Source organism: Plectropomus leopardus, chromosome 7, assembly GCF_008729295.1.
Source record: "Plectropomus leopardus isolate mb chromosome 7, YSFRI_Pleo_2.0, whole genome shotgun sequence".
Lineage (NCBI taxonomy): Eukaryota > Metazoa > Chordata > Actinopteri > Perciformes > Serranidae > Plectropomus > Plectropomus leopardus.
In genome coordinates, this window is record NC_056469.1 from 408420 (window position 1) to 431754 (window position 23335).

At 41.2% G+C, this 23335-nt stretch overlaps 1 protein-coding gene across 1 annotated transcript in view; it reads left to right on the top strand.

Moving 5' to 3' along the window:
- Positions 1-651: 651 nt before the first annotated feature.
- The window catches only part of snrka (SNF related kinase a), a 55020-nt gene continuing 32336 nt past the window's right edge, over positions 652-23335 (top strand). The window contains 2 exon segments of the mRNA XM_042489467.1: positions 652-892; positions 2005-2718. Of these exon segments, the coding sequence (XP_042345401.1) occupies positions 2130-2718 (589 nt within the window). The 5' untranslated portion in view covers positions 652-892; positions 2005-2129.

Consider the following 23335-nt stretch of genomic DNA (forward strand, 5'->3'; position numbering starts at 1 on the left):
GTCATTTGTTATTTGGATGCTAATGGGTGCAGCAAATTATTGTCGTTTTTTTTTTTTTGGAGCGTGACCAGCCCTGTGCTGGAGGTCCTGCTTATCTTAAAACCCCCTTATCAAAAACTGTCCCTTTCCTCAAGCTCACACTGACATCCCTGTGGAGGCTCCTTAGACAGGCCTACCTCTCTATATGATTTATTGATGTGTAAATATGGAATCATGCTTCGGCACCCTTCCCCAGTCAAAGACTGTGTTTGACGTCACAGTTATGTGGTTGACAATGCTCTGATGCTGCCTTCAGTGATCATCGGAAAGAGCGATTCTGACTCTCAACCCGCCAAACAGTCAATAAACAGCTCGTCCCGCAGGAAAGCGCGTTTTAGTCCAACAACACGACACAGAACACAACACAGCGGTCAAATGAGAAATCTTCTTTTTTCACTGTTGTTGGTTCAGGAAAAAAGAACAGTCCACCTTATGATAGATTTAATGGTCAAACTGTGGCTTTGTAGCCTATAGTATGTTTCCATTAACGTTTTAAACATTTGTGATGCACATTTCCTGAACAGCGGGAATCATTTCCGAACACAACTATCCATGATAACGTTTGTGAGAATGTCGATAGTTAGTTGAGGCCGTGAAGGCAGCGTCAGGGCTCAGCGCCTCGCTGGGAGGAAACAGCACTCCGCTCTAACCAGCTCGCCGCTGCCAGCGATGCAATGCTTCTTTCCACACATGAAGCCCGGGCATAGGCAGCTCCTGAGTGCCGCGGTGAGCTCCAAGACACGCTGCCATCCTCGTCCTCTGTGATAATTTGCGCTAAGCTTCAGTAGGGACCGTACGGGGGGAGCCAAGGTGGGCGGTGGAGACCGGACTCGGGGCTGTATGTTTCGGAGAGGTGAGCTAAACGAGCCCTAACTCTAGCTTGCTACATGCTAGCTTGCTACAACTGAGGCTAGCAGTGTGACATGTACAGCAGCACCTGTATATCTGTGTTAACTGCGCTTTGTCTCTCAGCTCTATGTGTGTGTGTAGAAACCATTGTTTGTCAGTTAGCGAGCGACCTGGCGTTAAACAACGAAAACGATTAACGTCAGTCAGCCAGGAACGGTATGCTAACACGGATCAATCAATGAACAACAAGCTAGCTGCTGGTAACGTCAGGCTAACGTCCGTACCGCCGGGCCCGTTCTGGGCCGGTCTGTCAAACTCCACCGTGGGAGCAAAACGACCACAGCAAGCTTTGTCTTCTAGTAAGGGCCAGTTTTCAGACTGGAGTCGTAGGATCAGTGAGCTAATGTTAGTGCAGCAGCCTGCCTGTCAAAACAAGCCCAGCGGCTGCTCGCACTGTTCAGCATGGAGCCACACACACACACACACACACACACACACACACACACACACACACTAACTCACTGCGCAACACACACACACACACACACACACACACACACAAACAAACACAAACACTGAAACACATATCGTACCTCATTGAACTCACAGGACACAGGTCTGTCAGCTGTTACTGTCAGGTGAACATGATATGGGTTTTACACTTGATTTGGACTCAGTTTAACTCCTTGAAACCTGGCACATCAGTCTTCTTGTTTTCCTTGAAAATATGTCTGAAAAGGCAAGAAGAAACTTGGAAAGAGATGTCCAACAGATTACCAGATATTAGGAAAGAAAATGGCTTGAACATAAGTTTGATAATACGCCAGTTAAAATATAATAATAATAATAATAATAAGAAGAAGAATAAGAAGAACAACAACAATAGTTATTATTCATTTTAACCTTTTTCTGTTGGTTACATTTTTTTTAAAAAAAAAGTGTCTTAAATTTCAGGTAATTTTCTTGTAACTCATAACTTGTTACTGCTTCCTATGTCTTTGAAAGAAATCAAGCCAATTTGCTCAGGTTTAAAATGGTTAATGGATAACTTTGCCAAGGTAATCTATATAGTGTTTATTGAAACGGTATTGGTTGTGTGTGTTTGATATTGTGTAGGAAGCTGGAGCTATGGCTCTGTCCTTCAGCCTTGGATGAAGTGAACTAAGCTGGACTCACACGACTCAGCCAGCCTGCCCCTGCCTGCAGCAGGGGCTCCCCTCTCCCCATCGCCCTCTCCAGCTATGGCAGGCTTCAAGCGGGGCTATGATGGCAAGATTGCTGGCCTGTATGACCTGGACAAGACGCTGGGCCGCGGCCACTTTGCTGTGGTCAAGCTGGCGCGCCATGTCTTCACTGGGGAGAAAGTGGCCGTGAAGGTGATCGACAAGACTAAGCTGGACTCTGTGGCCACTGGCCACCTTTTCCAGGAAGTGCGCTGTATGAAGCTGGTCCAGCACCCCAACATAGTGCGCCTGTATGAAGTGATTGATACTCAGACCAAGCTGTATCTCATCCTGGAGTTGGGTGATGGAGGGGATATGTTTGACTACATCATGAAACATGAGGAAGGTCTGAATGAAGAGCTCGCCAAGAAATATTTTGCCCAGATTGTCCACGCTATCTCCTACTGCCATCGGCTGCACGTGGTGCACAGGGACCTGAAGCCAGAGAATGTGGTGTTTTTCGAGAAGCAGGGGCTGGTCAAGCTCACCGACTTTGGGTTCAGTAACAAGTTTCAACCGGGGAAGAAGCTGACGACCAGTTGTGGATCTCTAGCGTACTCGGCACCGGAAATCCTGCTGGGTGATGAGTATGATGCTCCAGCCGTAGGTATGCAAAACATATAGGCTGATGAATAATGCTTAAGTCATGAAATGAGTCACACTGTTAATTAGACAATGGCAGAGAGACAGAGTGTGGTGCCAGAAGACAGAATTTTAGCTACACCACTGATTCAGATTCTGTTTAAAGGGATAGCTTGAGATTTTTTGAAGTATCCATAGCCAGTGTATTACAGATGGTATTTGACGCCCCCAGTTTGGAGAAGCAGGCTGGGGTCATACACGGAAGCTCACCAATGAACTGCTGTGGACAGTGTTAGCAATGTATTTTAGCCACAGAATAAAGTCCTGCCTAAAAAAAAGAGTATGCTATGTTGACAGTATTATCACAGCTTTACCTTCATGCCAGACAGTGATTTCAGAAAGGGAAATATCATATCTTTAAAGCCAAATTTCATGGAGAAAATCAGTGATTTAACGTCTTTGAATAAAGACGCTGCCAGTCTGCTGCTGCCTCCATCAATAAATTAGTTTGTGTTATTGTGTGACTGGTGTTTTAAGGGTTAGTTTAGATTCACCAAGGTCACACAATAACACAAACTAACTAACTGATTAAAGCAGCAGCAGACCAGCAGCTCCCTAGCTCAGCAAGCTAAAAATACTGGTTTACTCTGTGGAGTCTGGTGGCTTTGACAAGAGCATAGTTGGGGGAACTGAAGCGCTGAACAGCTTCTCTGTCTAAATGGTTTCCCTGAAGAAAAAGTACAGAGGTGAAACTACTCTCAGTTTAGGGTACACTTAAACTAATATTGATTTTTTTTAGGTGGTTAAGGTATGTTTTGTTGCTGAGTCCCAATCACAGCAATACATTGCTGAGCTTCCATGTCAGACTCCTGCCTGCTAAACTGGGGGTGTGCTGCTGACTAACATCAGCTGTATGCAACACACTGACTATGGATTAGTACCCCACACAATCCCACTTTAGCAAAACCTGAATTATGCCATTTTAAGTTGGATAGACCAGGCTTGTTGCTTTTGTTGCCGGTGGTATGAACTCAGTTTCCAGTCCTCCTGTTAAATCCCTCACCTCCTGAGAAGCATGTTCCTGTGGGGGAACTCAGGCTTTTGGCATCAGACTCTACAGGGCATCTTCATCACAGTGGTATTTAAAGCTAGCATCAGCACAGTGCTGTAATGAGGTTGACCATGTGGCCAGCACCCATTTCACACATTTTGTCACACCTTGCTGTAACACCTTGGCTGTTAGCTTGCTTCCAGAGCCTGAACACGTATTCATGTGGATGCTTTTGTGTTTGGATTGCTTCAGTCTTGAGCAGCCATCATATGCCACTGTCCTTTGCTACACAACACGGCTGAACGTGTTTTAAATATCAAGCTGCGTGTAGCAGTAGCATCATGGCGCTAACAGTAGCCTGACCAGACAGTAAACATTTTGCAGGCAGCTCTGGGTAATGTGCTACAAGGTCAGCTCCACTAGCACTGATGTCCGTGGGTGTCCCATTGCACTAAATGAACTGGCTCATTGATTTTCTGTGAGGGCTGACAGAGTGCAGACCAACAGATTGTGTGTTCTTCCATTACTGATACGATATTTTTAGGGCTGGGGCGACGCATCGTCACGCAATTACGTGAATACGTTGATTCACGTAACGTGCATTGACGCGTCGCACCGTTTCACACAGTGCGTGGAACAACAGCGTGAGCAGCGCCGGGCGTGTTGTGTTTTGTTTCGGCGCTCGTCTATAAAGTTAGAGCGTGCACAATGCTCGCCCAAGCAGCGGTTGTCAGGCGCATCTGAGCTGCGTATCAGCTGCAGCACATCTAGAGAAACGGTGGCTTGCGGTTTTTTTTATGCGTGATGCTTTTGTTGACTCTATACCACTTTATACTGCAGTTTAAAGTAGCTCTGTCACAGAGATGAGGAAATACAAAGATGTTTGTTTTACCTCAACTTCAGGATTCCCTTTCAAAACAAAGGCTTCATAAATGAGTGGAACGTGCTTATAAATATGAAAATACAGAACTCATATCAGCAGGCAGCAGTATGCCTTAAGGCTTGATTCAGAAATAATTTACTAGTTCTAATTATTTCTGTTAGAGAAAAGTTATAGTGTTACTCAAATTGCACTAATTTTACTGTAAGATGTTTCGTTGGACTGCTAGATTTGAGGTTTGTTACTGTAACAAAGAGTAACTTTTGTTAAGTGACTTGAATTTTACATAGTTTTATTTATTTTGCTGTTGGGTTGCTAAATATAGATTGCACTACATTCCTTTTACTTGAGTGGAACAAGCTCTTGCATTGATTTTATTTTGGAGCGACTTCATATCGGACTGCAAAACACAGGTTACCAGTTAAGACTGGGCTATTTTTTGTCGGGGAATAATGCCCTGAAGTGTTGTACTTGTCCATGTGCTTTGGCCATGTAGTTGTCGTTAAGGAGTAACATGCATAGGCGGGGCTGACCAGAGCTCCTCACAATGATGCCGGCTCACATGCTGGATCATGTTAGTTGTACTATTTGTGTAGTTCAGCATCCTCTTGCAATATTTGCTGCATGTTTTTTCTGTTGTCTTCTCGCTTTTATTTCTTTCTGACTTGATCAAGCTCAAATACCACCACACCTCCACTTTGACAATGGAGGGTGCATCTTCTATATCATAATCACCTGTCGTGGTGCCTTTGCTTCATCTTTTTTTTTACGTTGGCGAGCTGTCTCAAGTCTCGCACAAGACATTGGATGTTAAACATGTAGTGACATATCACCTTGAGCAAGCTAAGTCAAGAGCAGATTATGCCCTCTGCTGTTCAAAAAGAGTGTTCATTTTTCAAGAGTGTTCATTTATCATTTCACTGATTTGAATCTCACATATTTATTGTATTTTTGATTTTTAACTGCCTTGCAATGCATCGTTACATTCCTACTAGGACGGCACAGTGGTGCAGTGCCTAGTGCTAGGTTTGAGTCTCGGCCCTCCCAGGTCCTTTCCATGTGGAGTTTGCATGGTGTCTACGTGGGTATCCTGCGGTTGCTCTAGTTTTCCCCATGATCAAAAACACGTACATTAGGTTAATACTCCTGTTGGTGCTCTTGACCAAGGCGCTGGCTGAAGATCTGGAGTTGGTCCCCACAGCTCACTGCTCCGTTAGACGATTGGTTAAATGCAGAGGACAAATTTTACAGTACAATGTGCATATGACAAGAAATACTTCTTCTGCTTCTAAGACTCTGGGGGCCAGATGCATAATATTCTGTGTAGCTGCACTACTAAAACTGTGGTTACGCACAGAGGCAGAAATATGCAGACACATTCTTTTGGTCAGATTTATAAAGCTGTGTGTATGCCTAATTCTGTTCTGATCTCAATCATTGTGGTGCACAAGCCTTATTTCCACACCCACAATTCACCATCAATAAATGTTGAAACACCTGAAACATCTGTTTGTATAATGACACGTTTGCCCCTCCACCATCATTCCACCTGTCTGTGAGAAATACAGAGAAAGAGCAGTTTCACTGACTGTTGCATTAGCAGGCTCCCTAACAGAGCAGTCGCCATTACACACGGCTGTGAAAATTTCTAGCATCTGTTCCACTAATTCATCAGATTTCTGCAGATCATTGTTGCATTGAAATCTTGATCATTATGATTAGTAAACATCAGAGGGATCAATGATTCATTTAGAGTGCTCATTTATTTTGAAACTGACTTCACAAAATTCTCCACATGAAAAAAATTACATGATCATTAACAGGGAGATGAATGTAGATAAAAATAATGCTGAAATGTATCACTCATAAATAATTTAAGATTTAATATTAACTTAAATGCGCCTGACATTTTACAGAACGTCATGGAAGCTGCAAAAAAAAAAATAAAGCTATCAGTGAAGTTGGCAAACAACCTTAAAAGATTTCTAAAAAAAAGTTTGGCTGAGGAGTGCTACTTAACATGTATAGGTTTCAAAAATAGCTGCTCTTTGGATACAGGTATACAGAGAGAGGTTAGACCATGGATGTATTATAAGGGTTAGACTTGTTATTTCTTTTGTTAGTAAGTCACAACCAAAATATTCCAAAATTGGCACACTGTTTTGCAAAAGTTAAAAAGTCTTAAATAAATGGGTTTGATGCCTATGTGTTTCAGCGTACGGTCTTCACCAGGGCATATAAAAACATGTGGCAGCTCACAGATATACCAAGGCTGATGTCAGGTGCCAGCCAATCAGAGGAACACTAGATAGCTATCACAGGTGCAATCAATGAAGTGAGTGTGCACACACTCAGGTAACTCCAAAAAACCACTATGTGCTCAAGACCAGCAAATTCATCACACAATCAGCAATCAGATACAGATCTAATAATACATACAAATACATTGATAAATAAATGAAAATCCAAAATTGTACAGGGTACATGAATCCTCAGTATAGGTTCCAATGCTTCCCTGAAGGACTCAGGAAGTGCACTTGGTCCTTCTTCATCTCAAACCTTAGAGATGGCACCATCTCTATCCCTGCCATCGCATTGCTCTTCAGGCACAGCCAGCATCTCCTCTAGCAGCGCATCTTTAATGTGGTCTATGGAGTAGCTGTCCCTGTATCTTGAGTCAGCGAATGAGGCCCTCTCCAGAAGATGCTGTGTTGTAGGTGCACTGTATTTGTCCTTCTAAGACTTTTGTCACTTTTCTTTTTAGGTTGGGAGTGGAGCGGTTTAAATAGGGTATTCATTAATTAATCATTTAATTGATAACAATAATAACAATTAAATTAAATTATTAATTAATTAATAATTAATACCAAAATAGCTAACTATAACTAACTAACTAACTAACATAATGCAAAATGATGACTCAGAAATATATGAATTGGTATAAATATGAAGTAGAGTAATGGGAGTCAACTTCAGCTATCAGGAACAATAAGTTTACATTGAAAATTAGAGTTAAAAAACCTTGGAGCACCACCCATTAAAATGGAAAGGTTGATAGCGCATTTTACCTTATAAATTAGTTTAGTGTCATCATTTGAAGTTTGCTACAGAGTTCTTTTTCCAGGTGTACAGGGACCTGACATTATACACACACACACATCACAAGATCAAGTCTTTATAAATGAAAGTTTTATTAAATGACTCACTACACATCAAAACTACTCCTAGAAAACTACAAATGAATGAGTTTAGGAGTGAGTAGGGATAAATGATGACAGCGAATACAGCAAAGACACAAAGTGAATAAAATGACTAAATGAACAACAAACTCATAAATAAAGCAACACTAAAATTTAAAGCTGCAAGCATCGAGGCTACTTGCTGAAAGCTGACTGATGAGACCGCGTCTCTGAGAAGGGGCAATACTGCAGGCAGCAGTGAGTTAGTGTTTCTTCCATGTAGTGCTAAGGCTGGAGATGGCCTAAGTCACTTTAGCAGGTGTGTGTGTGCGTTGTGATTTGCCACTGACAGTGCTGTTGTGGGCTTACTCACAGCAACGAATGTGGGAAAAAATTACAGTATATTTTTCCTTTTTTTTTTGATGATCTAAGTAAGTCCCTAAATGTGTCTGTCATTGCTGCTTAAATATAACGCTGCAAAGAGGGTCTGGAAAATTGCTAAATACAATAAAGTCAGCTGGTTGGTAGTGTTTTCCTCCTGTACCCTGGAACCTTAGATCATCTTGTTTGTTTGTAGAAAGCTGAGGCCATTGTTTTTAAACATAACAGTATGTATTTCAATGTTGCTTACCGTTAAAACTCTCTGACTGACTGCACCACCGTCCACTATTCTGCAACGCTCTCTATCAGTGTCCTTGAGTGTTGAGTAGTTTAACAATGAAGAGTGCACTTTTACTCTCTCTCTCTCTCTCTCTCTCTCTCTCTTTCTCTTTCTTTCTGTGTGTGTGTGTGTGTGTGTGTGTGTGTGGTTAAGTCAAACATTGGGTGAACAATGGAGTAAGAGCACTATCTAGTGGACAGCTATAGAAGGCAACTAGTTTTAAAACCCCCCCAGCATCATTTCCTGCATTATATGGTCTATGAACAGAGTTTTCCTATCAGCGCATTTGGGAAAAATATGAGCGGAGGCTGATTTGCTCCATTTTTTCTGTGAAAGGCTTGTATCAGGTGATAATATGGGTGTATTGAAAAAATTAGTCAGGCTTTAGGAGAAATTTCAAAAAATGTATATAAAATTAAAATTGGTGGACTTTATGTTGTGTTTAGGTCATGGTTCCAAGAGGCTTTTTTGTAGGTCTTGGGCTTTTACATAAGTTTCTTAAGTTTTGTAGCTCTAGGTTAAACGTTTCGCAGGGGCTGCTTTGCTGAAAATTAGTAGGTGGTGCTCCAGAGCACATTTTGGCACATCACAGCAAAAAAAAAAAAAAATCATATCAAATAACACATCATAGGACTATTGATGTGTCTGCTACGTTTCGTGAGTTTTTAAGCATCATTAGCCCCTCAAACGTAACTTCCTCTTTTATGGTGAAGAACGCCGCAGAATGGCAACAGTGTTTGATGAAATCAAAAATGGCGTGCAATTTAACATCACCAAATTTAGAAAATACTGGTGTCCAGATTTGAAGTCGATCAGATGAAATCTGCAGGACAACTGTTGAAACCAAAGAGACACTAAAACAACAAAAAATGTGAAAATTCAAATTAAAATGGCGCACTTCATGTTGTGTTTAGGGCACAGCTCCAAGAGGCTTTTTTGTAGGTCTTGGGCTTTTGAACATGATTCTCAAGTTTCATAGCTCTAGGTTTAACGGTCTGCAGGGGCTGCTTCATTGAAATTTTCTAGGGGGCGCACAAGAGCCATTTTTGAACATTAATGCAAAAAAATCATATCAGTCACAATTTAGGACTTTTGATGTCTGTGCCACTTTTGGTGAGTATTTTTTCTGTGCATCATGAAAGTCTTTGCAGTATTATGAGAGCATTTGAGGTTGCTCAGGTGTATCTGCTATAGGAGACACATTAAAGTGTAAAAAAACGAACTTCCTGTTAACACTAGGTGGCGCTATGACTGAGATTCAAAATTGTGCTGCAGATGTGTTCAGGCCTGGACTGTCATCAAATGTGTGAAATTCCTGCGTCACAGGAACACCGTTCAACAAAAATATTCATTTTCCATCATCACCAACATCTTAATGATTTTTTGACACAAGTTTGAGATCAATCAAGTCAACCTGCTAGGAGCTGGACCTCTTAGTGTAAAACTTTATCTTTCCTTTGTCAATAGGTGGAAGCTCTCAGTATCGAAGAAAATTGTCATATAGATGTGTTCAGGGTGGACTTTTATCAAGCGTGTGAAGTTTGGGGCATCTTGGATCGTGTATAATACTTTTAAAAACTACTTCCTGTTTGGTGGCGAAACACGTAACTTCTTGGCCCCATAACTTTCACACCGTTACACAAAAATGAAAACTGGTCACAAACTAGGGTTGCCCACATCTGAAAAAAGTGACTAAGTATAAATAAGGGTTAAACATGATTAAAATACAAAAACTAAAATATATAAAATATAATAGAAAGTTAGCCCACATGTAGTTTTCGGCTGCTACTAAGTGACTGTTACCCTATTGGCTGGAAGGGTGTTTATGTCTTGAAATACCTTGATCTGACTTTATTGCCATAAGTCATCATTTCCAATAATCAAACGTGGTTACCTCACAACCATAAAGTAATTGACACTAATCTGCCTTATCTCAGTGGACATATTGTATGCACTTTATACATGTACAGGAGCATAACTGGCTGCACTGCTTGTGTGCGCCATGTACCCTATGTGCTCTCAACATACAACGGGATGTATCAATAATAGGATAAATGATATGGTATATATCAAAACTGAAATATCACATGGTCATAAGTATTCAGACCCTTTGCTCAGTATTTAGTAGAAGGGACAGGTGATGAGCAGTGCCTGGTGTTCTCCACACATACCGCTTAGAATTAAGGCCAAAAAGTTCTATCTTGGTCTCATCAGACCGGAGAATCTTATTTCTCACCATCTTGGAGTCCTTCAGGTGTTTTTTTTAGCAAACTCCATGCGGGCTTTCATGCGTCTTGCACTGAGGAGAGGCTTCCGGCGGGCCACTCTGCCATAAAGCCTCGACTGGTGGAGGGCTGCAGTGATGGTTGACTTTCTACAACTTTTCCATCATCTCCCGACTGCATCTCTGGAGCTCAGCCACAGTGATCTTTGGGTTCTTCTTTACCTTCCTCACCAAGGCTCTTCTCCCCCGATTGCTCAGTTTGGCCAGACGGCCAGCTCTAGGAAGGATTCTGGTCATCCCAAACGTCTTCCATTTAAGGATTATGGAGGCCACTGTGCTCTTATGAACCTTAAATGCAGCAGAAATTTTTTTGTAACCTCGGCCAGATCTGTGCCTTGCCACAATTCTGTCTCTGAGCTCTTCAGGCAGGTCCTTTGACCTCATGATTCTCATTTGCTCTGACATGCACTGTGAGCTGTAAGGTGTTATATAGACAGGTGTGTGGCTTTCCTAATCAAGTCCAATCAGTATAATAAAACACAGCTGGACTCCAATGAAGGTGTAGAACCATCTCAAGGATGATCAGAGGAAATGGACAGCACCTGAGTTATATATGAGTGTCACAGCAAAGGGTCTGAATACTTATGACCATGTGATATTTCAGTGTTTCTTTTTAATAAATCTGCAAAAATGTCAACAATTCTGTGTTTTTCTGTCAATATGGGGTGCTGTGTATACATTAATGAGGAAAAAAATGAACTTAAATGATTTTAGCAAATGGCTGCAAAACAAAGAGTGAAAAATTTAAGGGGGTCTGAATACTTTCCGTACCCACTGTATATGGTTATGCTGACATATTTTAGACTTATCATGGTAAAGGAGCAGGTTACTGTTTATTGCTTATATATATATAAATGTGTATTTTATTTATCTTTGTCTTTCTACTGACGTACTGCAATTCATTAATTTCATTAATATCTAATAAACTCAGAAACATAAATAGCACATCAAGCAGTTGTTATATGTCCCACTTTTGTGGTGTCCTCTCAGATAGTCTCCACCATGTTTTGCTGTGCTGCACAGGGACGATCCAGGCATGAAGAGAAAGGCAAGCTGACACGCAGATGAGGAAAATGTTGTTGATAAATACCAGCAGAAGTAGTCTTACACTCACCACAGATTACAACTACAAAAAATATGTGAGGTTATCATTTTCCAAAACTGCATTAGAACATTTTACCCAAACAAAGAGCACACCATTGGGATGCCTTGTATATGGTTTAGTAAAAATAAGGAAAAGGGAAAGGCTTGCAGAAGACAGGGAGCTGATACTCAGGATGAGGGTGCTGTCTTAGTGCAGGGAGTCTTCAGGCTCTATTGAATCCGTGTAGCTCTTTTGCTGAAAGAGGGAGAGAGAAAAGGACAGGAGGGTTAGACATACCTTTATAGGCCTGGGTGGGAAACCGCTTTGGGAGATGAGGCATGTTTTGTTCCCCAACTTCAGTTATGAAACTTTGTTAGTTGTGTTAAGTTTGCGCTTCTCATAGTGAAATACTTGCTTGGAAATTAGCTTTTGCTGTGCTAACCTCAGCATTTGTCTATAAGGTCTCATATGAAAGGTCTACAAATATTGATCCTTTTTTAATAATTTATCAGACTTTGATCCTCTGTCAGCCTGCCCGTCCCTGTGTCCAAGCTTTGTCCTTTGTTTAAAAAGGTCTAGGCTACTTCACTGTTCTATGTCGTCACACTACTGTTAATGTAAGAGAGTGATTTTGATACAAAGTGTAAACCACTGCATGTGAATGCATGAATTAGTCAGATCTGTGCTCCAGAGGAGAGCCCTCATCAGACTGTGTAATATTGCACTTTACTGGATTTATACGATTTATAGAACAATAAGATTGGGAGTTAAAGGGGAGAAAAGGCTTGTGTGATTTATTTTACAAGTCAGTGTGAGTTACATGTCAGCTTTGTTAGAGATAACATGGTGCTTGATAGCAGAATGCTATTTTGTGAAATATTAGTATTGATATGGATTAAGAGTGCATATTTGAGACTAATAAATAATGTAAAAACATCACTGTAAACAGAAACGCAATTTAAGGGTGACTGTTTTAGCTTTGGGATTCTGTTGGCTCCATTTGTCTTTATTATGTTTCAGCTCAGCTGATTTTCCATTGATGGCAAAGGGAGGGAAGCTGAAAGACCTGACTGAGATCACAGGGTAAATCATTTAGAAAAATGAAACCTACTAGGCTTAATGGGGAATTATTCTAAACACTGAAATTGTTACACTACTGTATTATATTATCTTTAATTATTTTGTTATATATCTAATCATGTTATTGTATATTGGTAACTTACAATAGGAGCACTGGGTGCTCGAGGAACTATTTTGAAGCGGGTTATAAAAACACAGAAGGCTCTAGTTTAATGCAGTTCATTAACGTATAAATCCAGTAGAGGGCAATATTACACAGCCTGATGAAGGCTCTCCTCTAGAGCACAGATCTGACTAATTCATGCATTCACATGCAGCGGTTTACACTTTGTATCAAAATCACTCTCTTACATTAACAGTAGTGTGACAACATAGAACAATGAAGTAGTCTAGACCTTTTTAAACAAAGGAAAAAGCTTGGACACAGGGACGGGCAGGCTGACAGAGGATCAAAGTCTGATAAATTATTAAAAAAGGATCAATATTTGTAGACCTTTCATATGAGACCTTATAGACAAATGCTGAGGTTAGCACAGCAAAAGCTGATTTCCAAGCGAGTATTTCACTATGAGAAGCGCAAACTTAACACAACTAACAAAGTTTCATAACTGAGGTTGGGGAACAAACATGGCTCATCTCCCAAAGCGGTTTCCCACCCAGGCCTATAAAGGTATGTTTAACCCTCTCTCCTGTCCTTTTCTCCCTCCCTCTTTCAGCAAAAGAGCTACACAGGATTCAATAGAGCCTGGAGACTCCCTGCACTAAGACAGCACCCTCATCCTGAGTATCAGCTCCCTGTCTTCTGCAAGCCTTTCCCTTTTCCTTATTTTTTTTACTAAACCATATACAAGGCTTCCCAATGGTGTGCTCTTTGTTTGGGTAAAATGTTCTAATGCAGTTTTGGAAAATGATAACCTCACATATTTTTTTGCAGTTGTAATCTGTGGTGAGTGTAAGACTACTTCTGCTGCCATTAATCAACAACATTTTCCTCATCTGCAAGTCAGCTTGCCTTTCTCTACACCTGGATCGTCCCTGTGCAGCACAACAAAGCATGGTGGACACTATCTGAGAGGACACCACAAAAGTGGGACATATAGCAACTGCTTGATGTGCTATTTATGTTTCTAAGTTTATTAGATATTAATGAAATTAATGAATTGCAGTAAGTCAGTAGAAAGACAAAGATAAATAAAATACACATTTATATATATAAATATATATAAATATCAGCATAACTATATATGTACTATATATACTATCATAATATACTATCATATTTATACTATGTAATTATACATTTTTATATATAAAAGTACTATATATGTATGTACTTATATATATATATATATATATATACATGTATGTATGTGTGTGTGTGTGTGTGTGTATATATATATAGTTTAGATATTTTATGTTTTACTTTTTAACTTATATTTTATTTTTTGTATTTAATCATATTTGACCCTTATTTAGCACTCAGTCGCTTTTTTTTCTTTTGCCTCTGACACTTGAGCTACTGAAATGTGTGAATCTCCCGAGTGTGACATTAATCAGTCTAATCTAACCCTGGCAGTTAACATTAATCTTCAAATATAAGCATGTTTTACTTTAAAAAAGCAATTTTTTTGTCTCCTTGTAATGTATTCAGATGGCCCGCCAGACACTTACGGGAACTATTCGAAGCCTCCATGTGTCATGTGACACCCGAGCATTTTGAACTTCCGTTGTCAGTACTCCGTTTATTCTAGTGCACTAGTCCGACCCTTTTTATTAGCTGACAGTATGTCGGCATTAGTAACAGAGAAATATGATCTGACAGGCTGTGAGGGTGTGGGATGGCTTTTTAGCTGTCAGGAATATTTGTATACACATGGTCCAGGATATTTCTTCCTCTGTTGGGGATCTGGACATGCTCGTGGAAATTAGGTTAGACAGATTTGAGGTCTATTTGATTAAAATCACCAGCTACTATGAAGATTCTATCTGGTTGCCTGGTGATGTTGCTGCTGATGGCATCATAGAATTTTTGCAGTGCATTTTTGAAAGTGCATCTGTCGGAATGTAAACAGCATCAATAAAAACACTGGTGAATTCTCTGGGCAGATAATATGTACAACATCTGCGTTTGAGCACCAAGCATCATTTATATAAACACAAAGTCCTCCTCCTCTCCTCTTACCAGAGTCTTGTGTCCTGTCTGCTCTGAACAAGGTCTGCTCATCCAGTGCAACAGCTTGAACTGGGATTTTAGGGGTTAACAGTGTCTTTGGGAAGATGTGTGCAGAGCAGTCTCTGATGTTCTGTTGCTGAGTGAGCCTCAGTTGCATCTCATCCATTTTATTCTCCTGCAACCGGACATTAGCCAGAAGAAGGCTTGGTAATGGAATGGCTCTCTGTCCAAGCCGGCTCTCCTACCTCTTCGTCTGGCGCTTTCGGTTTCGTTTCTCCCCTCTGGTCAGACTGGCAGCTCAGCATATGCTATTGGTGGAGATCCTCTCACGGTCTGGTGCATTCAGTCCAAGACTCACACAGCTTTTCCTGATGATGATAAGTGCTTCTCCATCATTGAAAAGTTGTAATTCAGCAGAAGGGGCCATGGAGTTGAAAATGTTTGTTAAAAAAAATGTAGCAAAAAGTAGCAAGGATTTGAGGAGCTACTGGCTCCTGCATCTACATAAGCCGCCGTCATAACATTTCAGTGCCTCACATCAAGATAGAGGGTCAAAAAAACTTGATCATGACTGGGGGTAGGTGGTATATCTCATGTTTTCAAAGTACTGCCACTTAATCTACATGTGATAAATGTGATCACAAACACTGACTATAAATTGTCAATTTTTAGGCCTCCTACATGAGACTTGCCTTTGAGTGTCGGCATTCTTGCACTCTCCTTTGGCTGTCTCTCACAGACACACACACACACACACACACACACACACACACACACACACACACACAGGGCTTTTGCAGAGCTTCAGGCCCTAACTACTTAGTCGCATTTTGCGACGATGGAGCACTTCTGCAACTTGTATAATAGGAATGCTGTGTGCCTGTGCCCTGCAGAGCTGTTTAGCAGGCCTTTGCATCTTAACCATGAGGGCTTCAGAAGTGTCTCTCTCTCTCTCTCTCTCTCTCTCTCTCTCTCTCATGAGAGAGAGAGAGAGAGAGAGAGAGAGAGAGAAGCCTGAGGGGCTTAATTGCGTAATTGCGGTCCTGCCTGCTGCCAGTAGAAGGGAAGAACAGTTAATCCATACTGTTGTTTGAACTGGGCCAGGAGAGGATGAGAGGGAGGCAGGATGCAGTGATTACACAGTCCTGTGTAGACACAGACTGGCTTGTAACTCATTTATTTAGTTCCCACCACTGGTCCAAAGACCAACTTCCTCATTATCTGTACAATTTTCCTCCCCAAACCCTTTTTTTTGACAAAGCAACATATTTTAGGAGTTCTTAAAACAATTTGATTGAAGAAAAAAATACACTGATGAAATAAATAGATGCAAGCAGCAGTCCTGACATTCAATCACATTCTCAGCCAACAGAAGGACGCAAACTTGCTGCAAACTTTTTGCAAAATTGCTACAAACGTGCAGGAAATAGGCCATAGCGGTCTATTTCCTGCACATCCCCGCAATTTGCCAAGACATTTGGATTGATGAACAAATAACATTGTTTTTTTTTGTTTTGTTTTTTTAAATTGTTTTTATTAATTGCCTTTTTGAGCTTGCTTATTTATAGTGGAATTGTGTATCTCTGTCCCACAATACTTATTAAAATGTATTGTTGATAGGGTCAAAATTGATATGAATGAAAATACTGCTTTATTTGAATTGTTCACCAATTTTACAACATATGACCTTACAGAGGTACTCAGAATGCAGCTTTCTTAAAACTTGATTTAATATAAATAATAATAGCTAGCATTAGTATACACTGGCAACCAATTCTAACAATGAACAGATAACTGGATTTGCTTGATCCCTGGCTTATCTTTGCTCTGCAGCCGTAATGCGCACATCAGGGTTTTTAAAAACCAGACCCAACCGGGCCCGCTATGTGAGCCTGCCTGCCCCAACTTGCTCATACACATAGGCATTAATCAATGACCTGAAGCCGAACTGCATACCTGTCAAATGAAACTGAAAGTTTCTGGTAATAACTTGCTTGCTGTTGGCTATATTGTATGTCATTTACAGTAAATATCACAATATGAAACATGTTTTCTTTCTAACATGTTGATTACACGAGCACACAGCTGATAGGTATAGTGGTTTGTTTACATTATGTTACAGAAGTAAATAGCCTGTTAATGGATTCAATGTGGACAGAAAGACTCTTGCTTGTTGTAGCTAATGGCATGGTGTGAGTCCTACATACACTATATGGACAAAAGTATTGGGCCACACCTCTTAATCATTGAATTCAGGTGTTTCATTCAGTCCCATTGCCACAGGTGTATAAAATCAAGCACCTAGTCATCCAGTCTGCCGTTACAAACATTTGTGAAAGAATGGGTCGTTCTAAAGAGCTCACTGAATTCGAGCATAATATAATAGGCCACCGTTGCAACAAGTCAGTTCGTGAAATTTCTTCCCTCCTAGATGATCAGCTATAAATTGTATCATTGCAAAGTTGCAAACATTTAGGAACCACAGCAACTCAGCCACGAAGTGGCAGGCCACGTAACGTTACAGAGTGGGGTCGCAGAGTGCTGAGGCGCATAGTGCATAAAAGTCGCCAATGTTCTGTTGACTCATTTACTGCAGAGTTCCAAACCTCCTGTGGAATTAACATCAGCACAGAAACTGTGCACCGGGAGCTTCATTGCATGGGTTTCCATGGCCTAGCAGCTGCATGCAAACCTTACGTCACCAAGCACAATGCCAAGCGTCGGATGGAGTGGTGTAAAGCACGCCGCCACTGGACTCTGGAGCAGTGGAAACATGTTCTGTGGAGTGACAAACTGCAATGTGTCAACTGTAAAGTTTGGTGGAGGAGGGATAATGTTATGGAGTTGTTTTTCTGGGGTTGGCCTAGGTCCCTTAGTTCCACTGAAGGGAAATCTTAATGTTTCAGCTTACCAAGACATTTTGGACAATTGTATGCTTCCAACTTTGTGAGAACAGTTTGGGGAAGGCCCTTTTCTGTTCCAGCATGACTGTGCCCCAATGCACAAAGCAAGGTCCATAAAGGCATAAATGGGTGAGTTTGGTGTGGAGAAACTTGACTGGCCTGTACAGAGCCCTGACCTCAACCCAATCCAACACCTTTGGGATGACCTAGAATGGGGAATGCGAGCCAGGCCCTCTTGTCCAACATCAGTGTCTGACCTCACAAATGCTCTTCTGGGTGAATGGGCAAAACTTCCCTAAGACACACTCCAGAATCTTGTAGACAGCCTTCTCAGAAGAGTGGAAGCTGTTATAGCTGTAAAGGGGGGACCAACTCCATATTAATGCCTATGGATTTAGAATGGGATGTCATGAAAGCTCCTGTAGGTGTTATGTGTAGGTGCACCAATAGTCAAGTCAGGTCAATTTTATTCATAAAGCCCATTATCACAAAACAGGGTTTGCCTCAGAGGGCTTTACAGCATACGACATACCTCTGCCCTTAGACCCTCACATCACCTAAGAAAAAATACTTTCGTCCATATAGTGTATTTGCAAAGGGAATATTTTAACAGGAAATTTTGACTAAAGAGATTTTTAAAGGCCTGTGCCTGGACAAAAGTCAAATCAGAAAGCCAGAGCGCAACAGTGTTGATGAGAAAGCTGCTTGTTGTGTGAGAGAGAGAAAGGGAAGAGAAGATGTTAATTGGATTTTTGTGCAGTGTTTCTGTAAATTATAACAGCTTACTTAGAACACTGCTTTGTCCCATTATGACCCGCCCCACCTGAAACCTGTGATATTTGACAAAAAGCTTACCAAAACCGCCCAACCCGCAGGCTGTGGGTTGACCCACACATCATTACTTTGCAGCTATTTGCAGATAATTACATCACCATGTGTGGAGTTGTAGTTGCACACCTGGCTACCCCTTCACAGTAATTTTTCAGCTGTCCATAGGTGATAGAACAGTTTATTTATACTGGTCATTTTCAAGATGGAGCGATAATGGTTCATTAAACTTAAGGTATAAAGCTTTTCCTTAAAAGTAACTAGTAAATATAGCTGTGGCATAAAGGTAGTGAAAGTACAGTATTTCTTTCTGAGATGTGGTGTATGGAAGAGTAGAAGTAAAAAGTATGTGTTGGGATTTCATCAACAAAGGCCTGGGATGCCAGAAAAGTTCTGAGGGTAAAACACAGTTTGATGGTGTTGAAGAAAACAAGGCTGCTGATGTCCGTAACAGCTACTTTGCAGAGGCCTGAGCCAGCAGCAACTGCTCTCCTCCATCAATTTTCCCATTACGACCATCTGCCGAAGAGATTGACCAATGCAGCATTGGTCTTATGAAGCAAGCAACCTTCCGTCTACCCATGTCCACTTAAAAGACTGTTTGTTAAAACACTTTGTACATTGGTTATACCAACGACATAGGACTGTCTCAGGCCATCCCTTTAACCAATATACAGAGTGACACCTCAGTGGTGATGAAAGCCCAGCAGCTCGATAAATGGGCTGCATCAAACAACATGCTGTTCAGTGGAGAAAAATCTGTGGAACTGAGAAGTTACTTCTCCAGAAACCTACCACAACCTCCTCCTCTGTTTCTTGGGGGACAGGAGGTCCGAGTAGTGACCACCAGCAAATACTTAGACTCTTTACCTGTAATCTGACCTTAGGGGTACACTCACATTGAACAGGTGATGATAAAAGCCTCTAAATGGCTCCACTCTCTGACTGTTCTGTAGCCCGACACGGCAGCAAGAATCTTGTTACCATCTACACAGCTGTGATCAGACCATGACTGGAGTATGGTAGTGTCCTCCTGGAGGGGTGCGATAAAAGCCAGGCTGCACTGCTGGAGACGGTGCAGAAAAGGGCCCTGAGGATCATTTACAGAGACTATAACCTACCACTGCAACTTCCATCTCTTCAGAACAGGAAGGAGTGGGCAGCCACCCAGCTGGTCAAAGAGTTGACAGATGTACAACATCCACACCAGGATTTGCTCCCACAGACAAAAGCAGACAATACAAACAGACAGCTACAGAGCAGTAGCAACCTCATGCACATCCAGTGCAGAACCAACAGGTTTAAAGCAGCAACCCTGCCTATAGCAGTCAGACTGTACAATACAGGAGAAAATGATACAAAAGATAGTTTTAGTGGTAGAAGTTTCTGGGGTTCGCTGTAGTGTTGTAAATTGCTGATTTAATGACTTTTGAAATGCGTGCATGGTATTATAAAGTATGGTGTGTATAAGTAGGCTCTTAATGTCTAAGTGTACAAGTCTGATTAAAGTATAATAGACAGCAGTGCCTCCATGTTATTATTTCATAACCTTCACAAGTATGGGCACAACACTAGCCAACATGTAACTGGCGACGTGTGACAGTTTAGTGGTCAGCTGATCCAGACCAGTTGAGCTGCTTGGTAGTGAGAGCAGAGGAGAAGCCCACAGCTATCATGATGCTGGCACAGAGCTGCACATTATTCTAGGTTCAGGTTTCATCCATATTCAGCAACAGCAGCTGTGCTCGTCATTGAGAGCTCACATATTTCTCCTCTCAGTTCTCTCTCACCCTCTCTTTCATTGTCTTAGTAGCTTGTTGCTGTCGCTCTTTCTGTCACTGGCAGGACAAGGAGAAGAAACAAGCTCTAGGAAAAAATCACCCATTAGGTCCGTTTCACACAGCGCAAATGAGCAGCCAATGACTGAGGACAGACAGTTGTTAGTAAAGGCTTTGAAACTGCAGACTGTCTATTATTCAGACACAGAGAATATCACCTTTAAACACAGTGCCTGTATTTGACATGGGACTATGCACACACGTTCTACCCACACTTGACCCATTCATACCAGACTGCTACAAACCTTCCCTATATCTAATTTAGGCATCATGAGCTGGTATAAAGGAAGGATGGAGCCCACCAGCTTGATGTACTAGTTGTACTTGTTGTCTGTGCAGAGGTGTTACCTCTGTGCCCACTTTTTTCTGCTTCTGGAAGTAGCCAGTTGAAATTGTCTCACTCACCCACTCATGTTCTCTCTGTCAGTCTCTTGCATTTTTTGACTGGTCTTGTAGTGGATTACATAAATACAAGGGTGTAAGATACATCCATTGTATTGATGCATTTATTTATATTCCTGCAATCAAACTACATCAATAGGTAAAAACAGCAAGTCGTACTTCTAGTGTGACTTGTGTTGATCTAAAATATTTTATAAGGTATAAATCCATTGTATTGATACTAGAAATTTGAGCCTAGTATTTTGCACGTCAAACTTTATGTGGATGTATTTTTCATGCTTAGAATGATAAATAATTGTAAATGTTACTCTGGTTCATTCTCCTATTCTCTTATGTCCTGGATGTGTATAGTGTCAGCACTCATCAGTGTGTTTTCAGATAATGGTGGATCGTGGCAGGTCAACGGAGAGCGAGAGATTGTAGTCTGCGTTTGCAGTCCAAGGTTTGGACACATATTTGCCCTTACTAAAAACTGACATGTTGCTTTCTGTTTGCAGAATATGCAGATATGAGATCAAATGCAACGGCAATTGGCTATCTAACGCTTGCGTAAACTTATTATGTTGATTTACTTCTGATTCCCTAGCACAAAAAAAAACGGCTGAATCCTGACCTATACTATCCAGTATCCAGGTATTTGTCTCACACACATTGAATAAGAGGTCTTGCACTGAATGTGTCATTCAGTGCATCATACTTTTTAACCTCCATATCAAGTCCATATTGCTCTTGTATCCCCAACCATGTATCGCAACACACATTGTATCGTTGTTAGAAAGCAGTCTCCAGATATCATGAGACTTCCTCTTCCTGTTTAGAGCGCCTGTATGATTTAATGAAAACAACAATATTTTGCGCCAGTGTATTGATAACGTCTCTCAAGAGGAACTTGAGAGATTTTGGCATTGTTTTCATTAAATCATACAGGTCCTCTAAACATCCCCCACATTAGGCTTGTTACCATTTTAGACTCACATGGTTCCACTTGGTGGCGCTTACCAAATGAATGAGGGTAAAACTGATTGGAGGAGGAAGACAGGGAAGAAGAAGAAGAAGAAGAAGAAAAAAACAAAAACTCGTGGAAAATTGCAAATAGCACCAGAACCTGATGCTTTTTATTTCAGCACCCTTGTTAACATATTAGAGCAGCCTCAGTGTTTGCGTGAGCAGCACTGCTTGGCTGCTGCTCAGCTGCTGCTCAAATAAAAACCCTCTGTGAATGTTTCTTTTGACAGATTCCCATCAGTTCACAACAAAAAGCTTTTTATCACAAAATATTTGCAAGAATATGTTGTTGACAACAGAGTTGCTTGCAGGGCTCCATAAATTAGTGGCGTATGTGCTTTTAATTATGGAAATACAGTAGTTAGAGCTGCTCTGCAGCAGTGTCGCAACAACTCCACAACTGTTGTGCTTTCTGGCAGTTTGGCCTATTGCCAGTTTGTTTGACGCTAGAATGATGCTGCACGTCATGGACAAGTTGCTGTCAGTGTGAGTAAGAGGCACTATGCTAAGACTGTGTACTTTGTTGTGTGCTGTGTCATCTCAATTGTCAACTTCTGTGAAACTGACATGCCAGTGCAGTGAATAAATACATAATTTCTACTTCTTACCTTTTGAGGGGAAGAATCGCAATATCATGATAGAATTGTTATGAGTTATCCTCTGATTCACACCCCTACTGTTCAGTGTGTCGAGATGCCACCAAAACATTTGAATGTATGGCTTATATCACTAGGTGTTTTTTTTCCTGGTGTTAAAGGCTGCATTACAGTAAAGTGATGTCATTTTGTAGACTTTCCAGATTGTCCTCGCTGTTCTGTTATTTGCATTTAGTTAATTTGCCTCAGAGGGCTTCAGTGTATAAGACCCTTGGACCCTCATCTCGACTAAGGACCCCCCCCCAAACTCCAACGAGGGAAAAAAAAACCCCAGTAGAAACCTCCGGAAGAGGGACTGAGGAGGAAAGGGTTCTTTTTACCCGTTACAGGGGTTCTTTTTCGGGAGTTTTTCCTTGGGTGATGTGAGCGTCTAAGCGCAGAGGGATGTCGTACTCTGTAAAGCCCTCTGAGGCAAACCATGTTTTGTGATAATGGGCTCTACAAATAAAATTGACTTGACTGCAATAGATGTTGTTGCACAACAACAAAATTACCATAGTTTATGACAAGTCAAGTCAAGTCCATATTTTATAAAGCCCATAATCACAAAACATGGTTTGCCTCAGAGGGCTTTTCAGCATACGACATCCCTGACAAACTGATGCATAGGAAAGGAAG